This window comes from Odontomachus brunneus, unplaced genomic scaffold (assembly GCF_010583005.1).
Source record: "Odontomachus brunneus isolate Ranch 3 - 2012 unplaced genomic scaffold, Obru_v1 Obru_scaffold_132, whole genome shotgun sequence".
Taxonomy (NCBI): domain Eukaryota; kingdom Metazoa; phylum Arthropoda; class Insecta; order Hymenoptera; family Formicidae; genus Odontomachus; species Odontomachus brunneus.
The window spans coordinates 437755-448831 of record NW_022639582.1 but is presented as its reverse complement, the minus strand read 5'-3'; the positions used below and the strand labels follow the sequence as shown (position 1 = coordinate 448831).

At 41.8% G+C, this 11077-nt stretch overlaps 2 protein-coding genes across 2 annotated transcripts in view; both read right to left on the bottom strand.

The window, feature by feature from the left end:
- LOC116850030 overlaps positions 1-8229 on the bottom strand; it is a 45771-nt gene extending 37542 nt beyond the window's left edge. Inside the window, exons 1-2 of the mRNA XM_032827806.1 lie at positions 8071-8229; positions 7414-7489 (exon numbers count right to left, since the gene is read on the bottom strand). Coding sequence (XP_032683697.1) covers positions 7414-7489; positions 8071-8093 — 99 coding nt within the window. The 5' untranslated portion in view covers positions 8094-8229. The remainder of the gene's footprint in view (positions 1-7413; positions 7490-8070) is intronic.
- Positions 8230-8785: 556 nt separating this feature from the next.
- On the bottom strand, positions 8786-10466 carry LOC116850041 (protein DPCD). Its single transcript, XM_032827834.1, has 4 exons — positions 10174-10466; positions 9364-9572; positions 9001-9234; positions 8786-8924 (listed from the first exon to the last, which is right to left on the bottom strand). The coding sequence occupies exons 1-4, from the start codon at positions 10325-10327 to the stop codon at positions 8817-8819; spliced, it is 705 nt and encodes a 234-aa protein (XP_032683725.1). The 5' UTR covers positions 10328-10466; the 3' UTR covers positions 8786-8816.
- Between the last annotated feature and the right edge of the window lie 611 nt (positions 10467-11077).

Sequence of the window (11077 nt, the reverse complement as noted above, 5' to 3'; positions counted from 1 at the left end):
GAGAGAGAGAGAGAGAGAGAGAGAGAGAGAGAGAGAGAGAGAGAGAGAGAGAGATTGCAAGACGCTTCGCTCATCGTATATTGACACGGTTACAAGGTAGAGGGATCGATGCATATGTGTTACATCGCGTACAAATTTGGTATCACGTCGCTCACACAAATTTGGTATCGCGTCGCTCTCCATTTTGAAGTAGTGTCAAGCGTGACAACGCGTTAGATCGCGAGACACTGTCGATAACAAATAAAATAACCGGCAGCGTCCAATTTAGTAAATGTTCAACACTTCCGCGGCGCGGGCGCGGGCATGGATAAAAACTAGTTTCATCAACAAATGACATGTTTATATGCTTTCTTCGGTGTCGATCGAGGGAACTTCGAAAGCAAAGTCGTTCTGGTGCAGTGGGTCTCGGCGTGACGCACGACGACCCCCTTTAGAGGCGCCAGCCTGCTAGAGGAAGAGCAGGAACAAGGCGACGACGAAGAAGAAAGGGAGGAACGCGAAAGGAAAGAGACGAGAAACAGAGAGGGGAACGAGTGGCAGAGGTAGAAGAAGAAGAAGAGAAGAAGAAGGAAGGCGTTCCGACGAAACGGAGCGCGGTGTTGGACCCAGATAAGATCTCCGAAACGGGGATCAGTAATATTTTACAAAGTCATCGAAGTTGCTCGCTAACTTCGGCATAAATTACAATCGTTGTCTCCTTCTCTCTCTCTCTCTTTCTTTCTTGCTCTCCCTCTTCTCGCTGTCTTCCTTTCGCCTGCCGCACCATTCATCCCCTTCATGAAATGCCCGGCTATGGGAACATGAGGATGCGCTCGTGGATCCACCTCTCCTCGGCGAGTGTTAAACAAACACTTAGCGTTGCTAATAACATAGAACACGCGTTCGCCTCGCGGAGAGCCAATAAATCCGCTTATCTAACGAACACGCACGGCCGCGCTGCTATGGGAACGTAATAGAAATGACGCGAGACGTGTCTCGAATTAATCACCGCGATCTTCCGCCGCGGGAAACGTGTGAGAAGGATCATCAAACGTCAATGTAATCTTGAGATAACACCACTCGTCAAAATCCACGCGAGTGAACGCCACTTAATTGGATAATCCCATCACGATGCGAGTTGTAAGCTGAGGATTTGTAAAATGGAGCTATGAATTCAACTTAGTAAACTCAAATTATATCACATCTCCTGAACTGAAATATTCGGCTGGTCAAATTAATATCCGGTGGCACCAAAATAGCTAACAAACCGTATAATATATCAACCGTCAAATATATTATAATAAGGAATTCATAAAGACATTTCCTTATCATCTGCCTCGCGCTATGAGTTAAAGTAAGGACACGTCAACAGCGTGGATGCTGGTTCGAAAATTTTATGTATCGTGTACGTCTGTCGCGTCAAGCCGAGGAGGTAGGTGGTCCAAGGGTCGGAAAGAAAGTTACACGCGATTTCGTAAGTTCGCCGTAAAAGTTGTACGAAACCGTAATAGCGACCAGTAAGAGTGGCCGACTGCGAAGTCGGCTGTTTACCCACGAGATTAGCGTCTGCGACAAGGCGCAATGTCGCCGTTTATTATTTCCGACAGTGACCAAACCGATCGCCATCGCTCGCTGACGGCGGTTACTTAACATTTTGTCGTAAAAAAACAAGCTAAAAAAAGAAATATGAAAAAGAGACGAAAGTCGGTGAGGAGGACGCGAGGTCTAGACCGTGACACGAATACGTCGCGATGAAGTTCGCGAGGATCTTGCTCATAAATCACACGTGAAAAAATGCTCGTGGCTAATCCTGCATGGTGTGCTAGCGAAAACGTCATATGTGGCAGCCGTGAATAATGACTGGCCGCATGTCGGGCGAATCGATTCGCCGTGCGTCCTCGAGACGTAACGCGAAACGATTACTCGGCGATGTTTCTCAAATCACAGAAGCGATCGTACTACGACGCACTGCTCTCTTCGTCCTCATTCGCGCGGTCGGCGCGCTTTTCCTGATGCAGGTAAAAGCCGTGAGGAATGAAAGGGTCCGGAAAAAGGGATCCTACATTCTTAGGTTATCATAACGGAATTAATCAGACGAGCCGACGGAATGTTTGGCCACGACTGAGGCAGTGCCGTGGAAATTCTGACAAATATCGTCTCATTGAGCTTTGAGTTCGAAAACAGATGTGTATACATTATTATAAACCGTCTCCTATATTTTGATACGGAGAGCATCGTCAATCAAAGGAGAATCGCGTCTTGTTGTCTCCGTAAATAACTATTACGATAAGCTTCACGTAATATTTTGTAATATTAATTTTCACGATGTTACACGAGGTATATATATTCCGAACTAATCCTGATTTAAATTACAAACGTAGAGAACGAATCGGAATCTTCGTCTTCGCGGTGCAGGGTGCATTGCGGGGGTGAATTCCTCTCGGAAATTTTAGGCAAATTTAAAACACAAAATGATCAAACCCTCCATCCATCTTGGCCCCGAAGCACGGTGGCTCGTATCTTCGCTACGACGAGGGTGGATGGCTCGAGTGTAACTGAGAAGTTAACGCGATAACGATCTCAATGTTTGGGATTTCCGAGGGCTGAAATACAGATATCACCCACGACGAGACGTTATCTATTCTCGAGCGATGCCTACCCGAGAGAGTCGACTCCGAATTAATATTCCACCGCCGTGCAGAAATCGCCCACATTGTCGCGACAGTTCTGAAAGAAAGAAGCAGCGGGTCGAGATGTGTGCGGTCAAATTCCGTATTCGACGTCCCTGCTATCGCTCGTGGGAAAACGATTAAAAGAGGAATTCGATAGCTATCTGTCCCACTGTTTCACTCGAGTACATAACGTGTGCATATAATAAGCGTTTACACATCGTTGCCGAGGAGTGGATATCACTCATCGCTCAGGAGAGATTTGTTCGACCTTCCTTTTTTCTTGTAACAGTACATTGGCTCGCGAACGTGAAACGTTCCGGACGCAATGACGATACAAAAAAGACACTGATAAGCGAGAAACGTCGAGCGACGTAAAGTGAAGCGTATTCATTCATAAAATTGCACCGCAGTTATGTGTGATTAATATCACTTTATCGTTAATTTCATCGCCACTCTCGCTCCCATTTAGTTTTTAAGTGAATGTGAAAAGAGAGACGTTCTCAGATAACATTCAACCACTAACCCGAGAAGCTTTTATCCCGACGTTAAATTTCGAAATTCAGGAGCGGAATCTCTGGCTGTGTAAAGTATCCTCCCAATTAATATCCCTAATTGCCCACCGCGGAGAAGATAGCAGTAAAGCTCCGCGAAAGGATGTGCCGGGAGTACATAACTAACTGAAATTCGTCGGATCGTTCTAATCAGAAAAGAACGAGAGGAGGATGGAAAGCCCGACGGGGTGAAGCGTCGGCGAAGGGCGTATCACGTTTCGTGTGAGCCGATATTTGTTACAAGTTCTTATAGATGATGAAGAAGCGTTCCGCTCGGCGTGCAACACCGAGGCAGCCCCGAGAATGGGTGCTGGCATTGGGCCTTTGAGGGCCCTATTAACGAGAGGCCCCCCGTGGCCTCCTCCGCCGCCGCCGCCGCCGCCGTTGCAGCGGGCCCAATCAGCCATGAGTCCAATTCGGGGCCCCAGCTTCGACTTGTTTTATGTAATGCCCGCGACGCCAGAATCAATTAGCCGTGGCACCCTCCTATTTTGCGTATGCATGCGCGTATATGCATAGCGGGCGATCCCGGCCGAAACTTATTTGCAACTGTCCCGCGCGGGAACGACGGGGTGGACGAGAAAAACCGGTTCGGGGAGGCCGCGAGAGAGTTAGGCGGAAATTAAATAGCTCGGGACAAACGGGGGATCACAGAACGTTGTTGCTCGCCTCCGACCGTGCGGCGAATTAGGAACGCTAATTTCGGATCCCTGACACGATCAAGCCGCGCGGATCGGTCGCAGGTCGCGGTTAGGATATAAAGGATATAAAGAACGGCGCGCGAAGTCCCTCGAGGCTTTCAACGGGCGATTAAAGTCCATCAACGACATCGGGATCCGTTATACGGCTTGACAATACAAGTAAGGCTATTATCGCTGGATAGATCTGTACATATTATCGCGCAATTATTGGATGCGATTGTCATATTATCTCATATATACACTTGAATCCAATAATCGTACGTTATCGTAATTTATAGTATAGTTTCCACGACACAACGAGACGGTAACATACTAAAATAAGTAAGATAAGAGATAAGTAAGACGACGAACCGAAGTAAGGAACCAAGGTTCCCTCCTACGGAGAAAGTTGCCGGGAACTCACTATCAGCGACTACTATCGGCGTCTCGCCGTCACATCAGTCGCATCAGCATGTTGATCGATAATTGTTGAACATTGATTAATATTCAAGTTATCGTCAGCTATAATTGCCGTAAAAAATGGCCCGTCTAATCGTATCCTCGGCGCGAGATAACGAGAGTCACAACGGCGTGAGATTATGTTGTAAGTGGTGAGAGAAAGAGAGAGAGAGAGAGAGATTCGACGAGTGCGCGTATCGGGAATAGCCAAGCGCGCGGCGCGGTCAATTAGGCGGACTATCGTTACGTGTTTTAATGAGATCTCGACGCGGAGCCGAAGGTATATAAAAGTGTTTTATGTCCTGTGAAACCTGGGCACCGTTGTGCGCCGTCAATTAGGAGAGAGAGACTACGCGCAGCGCCGCCCATAATCAGCATATGCAACGTGGTGTATGCGCGGCCCTTAGGCCCGATAACCAGGAAGCGAACGACCCCCCTCTCGTCTTATTTCGGTAGTAAAAAAGTCGACGCGCGGCTGTTAGGCGCCGAACGTTTTCATGTTTATGCGAGGTGTCTTTTTCGACGGATCGTGTCGAAAGCTCATCGGCGTAATAAACGCGAATCGAAGGGAGAAGGAGAGGAATGATCTGGTGAACCTATCACATTCTGATGAAGTCGCCTGATCGTTTCTCGGGTTCGATCTAGAGTTAGGTGATATCGGATTTATGAAGTTCGATACTCTATCCCGTAATTGGACTTCGAAATGCAACTTCTCATTATCCTAGGGAGAGGGAGAGATCTCGACGCGGGTGCGGATGCATACAAGTGTTTCATGATTTCGTTTCATTATGGAATAACCATTGAAGACGACGATAAACGGAACTTGATTCTAGATTATATAATAACACTATTCGCGATGAGAAAATCAATTTGGTTTCTTGTGAAAAATGTCGAGATCCTCGCCAAGAGAGACGTCAGTGACGTGAAGCAGCACATCAGTCGGCGACTCTGGTACATCAAAGCGTAGGAAAGATCGGTCAAGAGTTGACTATGGGTTTCGTTTACATATTCATTGTGAGAAACAGTGGGAAAGAAATTGTGCGCGGAAAAAAGGATTTGATCGGATTAGCCAAATATCTAAAATAAAATATGAACGAGTCAGAATTCCAGTTGAAATTACCAAAATTCTGCTCAAGATTATTAAAAAGATTGTTTTTGATTCTGTTTAGGCAGAAATCTTGTTTGGTTAACCAGAATCTTATTAACACTTGAACAAAATTCTGCTAACTTTAACAGGAATTCTGGTTCATTCATATTTTACTATTTGGTTAATTCAACCAAATTCCTTTTTATGTGAAATGTTTTTTTTTTAGAATGCAGGTAATTTCTTTTTCGTTTATAATGTCTAGGTATTCTATACAATGCCGGATTTCTCACTTTGCCGGTAACACAACGATTAGACGAGAAGAATCAGCGGTGGCGGCGACGGGTGCATGAACGGTGCAGTCGCGTGTGCCTGCTGAAGAAGGAGCGGGCATACATCAAGCTTGTTTATATCTACGGAGGGGGTTCATCGCGCACAACAATACGGCAATTTGGCCACGACGACCGATACGAGATCTCTTCTCTCGACGGACATTGCTTTCCCATCCTACCGTTACACACCGCAGTCGACAGGAGTAAACGCGGCTCTGCCCCCGCTGCTCCGCCGCCTCTCTTTTCCACCGGTTCCCCGGCGTCGCATCGATTTAACGGAGACCCGTGCCACGATCCCACGAGCGTGCGTGCGTGGCGTGCACGCACCCACACTCACGCATACACGCATACGTAGCGCGGACGCGTGTACCTGCCGCGTCGTCCATTTCGGGAATCCGACGCGATCTTATCTACCACGGTGCAGCCGCCACGACCCCCGCGAAGAGAACCTTTGATTTAGTGCAGGCAGGGGGAGAGGAAGAAGCAGGAGGAGGAGAATGGAGAACCGGGCGATGAGGGCGAGACGGGAGAGCGGCAGGATCGTCCTGTTTCGACGGCTGCAGCGCTGACGCGAGAGTTCCACGCGCAAGAGTTCCACGCACTTCTTACGAATTTTGTCGGTGGAACGAAAGTTTTTCGAGAAAAACGCGAAATCTGCTTATGAAATCATCGTTCTCGACGAGCGAGTCTGAGGGAGAATTCATATCTTGATAGAAAAACAGAGAAAGACAGAAGCTAATCAGAATTGGTAGAAAAGTAGAAATTGTCGACTACCATCTGACCACCAGCGCAAGTCCGAAGTTTACTCTACAACGTGCTCTTTACTTCCTATTTCTTGTTCTCTGTCTTTTTCTGACCTAAAACTTAAGTTCTAAATCAGAAAGAAATAAAGAGAAAGAAACAGGAAACAAAGGACATATTGTAGATTAAGCTTGATTGCCTTTTGGCTTTTTTGCTTTTCTGTCAAGATTTATATTCTTCTTGAAGCCCGATTGGACTAACCGAATGGTAAATTAACTAACAGTTAAAACATGTGTCTATCTTTGTTTATTTCGAAGGAAAAACAAGAACAGATTAACTATTAGTTAACTTACCACTTTAACTATTTATTTAACTATTAGTTAGCTTACCACTTGGTTGGTCTAACTGGATTTAAGGATAGTATTCATAATCAGATCTTATATTTAAGATCACCTCAAGTTTATTTTCAGATACTGCACAGATTATTTTATTGGTTACAGAGTATCTGAAGAAGAACTTAAAATAATCTTAAATATAGGAACGGATTACGAATACCGACCTAAATAAACAGATCGCGGAAAAAAATAATTAATGCTTCATATAATTATGTATATCGTTCTATCTCTGCATATCATTACGATTATCAGTGACTTTAACTGCGTAAAAAGAACGTATTATTCTCGCATTATACTTCCGTGAAGATATGTGCATATATTCGTATAAATTCTTCTAATCAAGGAGGAATCTCTTCTAGTTTTGTATCGTGTACTAAAAGAGTAGTACAATTCGCTTCGTATAACTTCACTCCTGCGACATCCCTAATAGAAGCTTCATAATCGTGATTTAAAATTGAAAGACGCTTGAGAACGCGCGGAATAAGTCAGATCGGCGAAATATTCAGGAAAAATTACTCACTTCTTTAAGAGGAACCTTGAACGCCAAGATTTGAGTGCCCTTGATCACATCACCAACAGGTTTGTACTCGAGCCACCTGTAAATATACAAGAACGACTATAAGTATGATGTGTTGAGGATAAAATTAGGAAATAGCAAAACACGGACGATGGGCAGATTTGATATTTCGCAAAGATCGACGTTCATTCCGCGAAAACGTAGGAGTAAAGACGGACGATAAGTAATATGAAAGATTAGTGACGTGTGACTGAGGATTAACATTCGTTGAACTGCGATTCAAATTTCGGTAATTATACCGGGTTAAGACACACACAGCGCCATCTGTGAGAAAAGGCGGGAATTGATGTATGAGATACATGCTCGATCGGTTCATTCGAGGAAGCGTCCTCGATGCTGTTGCAATAGACGAAATTTTCCTACTATCTCTAATCGGAGCACTGGACAGGTTAAAGTTGCGTCTTAATTCTCGGATAAACAAACATATATGAATACCTCGTTAACAGCACCGCCGCTGCACGAGTCTCAAATGTCAAGAAAAATCGGCACAACATAACCTCTCTCTACAATGTGACTTTTTCCGAACGCGTAAGCACACAGTTCTAACTGCCGCGGGACGTTCGGCTATCTTTGCCGTATAGCGGGTAAAAAGTCGCTCACCTGTCCGGTACTAAATTTGCCATATTTGCCGCTCACTCACAAATCTTGCCGCGAAAGCAATAGCATAACACCGAAACGCAATACCACTATCATCGCACAACACATACACGGAGTAGTAGCAGAGAGTAGCAGCAGTAGACGCACTCGCGCGGAATCGCGGCGCAGCACGGTCGATCGATCTCTCGATTTTCGCGTGTATGCCACTCGCGGCACATTGAAATCAAATTAAAGATACGTGACCAGATCTTTACGAACTTTTTTAAGCGATATATATTTCAGAGAAAATCGCATAAATATAAATAATATTATGAATAATTACATAAATTTCTCGTATAGGACGATTTTACAATCTCATGTAAAATAGGAGTAAAATATTCCGAAAATTAACAAAAATATTATTGAGAGGAAACAAGGCTATTTGGAAGTTATTTTGTCTTTTTATTATCCCAATATTAAGTTATCGATAAAAATGCATAAAAATTAAAGTACTTATTCTTCTATTAAAGTACTTATTTCTTCTATTAAAGTACTTATTTCTTCTATTTGACATTTGATATTGAAAATTATATCTCATAAAATAATAATTACTCAATATTACATCAAAATAGCAAAATAAGCACAGGAAGCAAGAGAATACTTACTCTCTCTGTACTAATATAAAAAGATTTATTATGTACAAAGTTATTTAATAATTAAATTATTTAAGTCCAGAATGTAGTCGATATAATGTAGCAGTAACTTTATTATTAACTCGTTAGACATTGTACAGCATCATCCTCAGACAGTACTTTGAGCTTCAAAGCTTCTGTCAATATTTTATTTTCAACGTTGAGAAGTTCGGTAGGCTTTTTATACTATAATAAAATAATAAGTAGAATATATGTGTTATATAATCACGAAATGTATATAGAAAGAAATATTTTTTCGTACCATTATAATTAAAGTGTTCAAACTATGTGTAAAGGTTATGGCATCTTGTTTGGGTTTTAATCCAATTCGTTGAAGATCTGGAACTTCTAACTTCTTGAAGTATTTCTTGTTGCTTGTACGTACAGTTATGGTGTCGTCCTCCTCTGCAGTAACAGAATATACATCTTTAGGATACGGTAAATTCCTTATTCGCCATTCCAGCAGAGTTTTCGTGATCCTTCTTACAACAACTGGCTGTAACAATACAATTATACTCAAATATATTTATTACATTTTATTTTCCATACAGAGGTAGACTCTTACAGACAGATATAAATTATACTGATAAATTATACTAATAAATTATACTAAAGTAGCACATACCATATTTGAGCTTTCTTGTATTACACAGGTCTCATCATCTTGTGTAAGGATCTTGTGTCCAGGATCTCCAATTTCAACAGACCAACCGATCTCTTTCTCAAACTGATTTCTTTTTCTCCATGTTCTGCGTACCACTACATTTGTATCTAAATTATATTCTTCAATCATTTCCTGTTTATTTTTCAACAAATAGTGAACCTTTCTCTTGCCTATATGAAACATAATAAAATCAAGAAAAATATCTCACATATTAAACACACAAATATATGTTGCATAGAATTCTATTTTGTTTTACTTAGAATTCTACTACTGAGACATTATTATTATAATTAATAAAAGAAGAATATACAACACATAATCCTAAGTAGATTTGGAAATATATGACAAAAATATTAGCTTAGAAATATTAACTTAGAATGTCGTAAAGTTAACAATAATGGAATTACAACAACTGGTTTGTTCTGATATAATAATGTATATTATGTTACTACATTAATTAGAAAAACATTAATCATGATACATTTTTTTCAACCTTGTGTAATATTATGATAATCTATTAAATTATGGTATTAATAAATTTTTTTGTTTTGATGGAATTCTATTGTGCTCTCAGCCTCCTCGCAGGCTATTTGAGGCACTATACTTTGTACAACCTTAATCTGAAATATATAAAAATTTTCCTATTCCTCAAGGTATTGATCAAACACGTTTAGAGGTTAAAATAAACATGTCATAAATAAAAAATCATAGAAATCGCAACTTTATAACCGACAACAATTGTATAATTCGAAGTTTATAAGTCATTTTTACCATCCTGAATACATGCAGTTTTCTGTGCATTTTGAAGAGTCGCCAACCAAGATTCTGATGACATCGTTAACAAATTTGAGAGTTTCTTAGCAACTGGAGAATGAACTATGAATATGAAAAATATACAGTCCGCTTGACATTCAATAAGTGTCATGTAAAAGTCAATTAAGAGTTACTTCGAGTCTTGATTATGTGGAGTTTAAATCCTGACTGAAATTTTGATAGGCGTTTTTTGTTTCGTAACCACGGTAGCGTTTGATTGGTTAGTTTGGTCCACTTAACGCTCGCAACGCCACGAGCGTCATTCTATCTTTTAGCGTGTTCGACTGGCCCTGGGTTAATCGCTCCGAGAGCGATTAATGACGTCATAAGTCTCTACTAACCAATCATAAAGCTTATAAGTACTTGTTCGACCAATAAATGTAGGCTGAATAACCCAGAGTGGGTTAATCCAGAGCCAGTCGAACATGCTATTTGTTGCTCGAGGCGTTCAAAGCGTCAAGTAGACCAAACCAACCAACTAAACGATATCGTGGTCACGAAACGAAAAAACGCCTCTGGCCACACACACTTTCCGTAAAGGCCAAATCACATTAACGATTGGCGATAAGGCCAAATCACACTAATGGCTTCTGCATACAGAACGCGGCAACACTGTTCGTATGTATTTGACCGGAAAAAAAACTCCTTGGAAAACTATTCTTTTAAATCGTTTGTATTTCGTATGAAGAGTTTTGAAGTACAATTAAAAAGATTATAAAGTGCAATTAAAAAGCTTGTTGATTCGTTAAAATCTAATGTTTAATTGTCAATCGTCAATCGCTAATCCCTAGTGTGATTTGGCCTTTAAGAGCCCTCACACATGAAATGACAACTGCATGTGCATAGCATAAGACTGTATGGA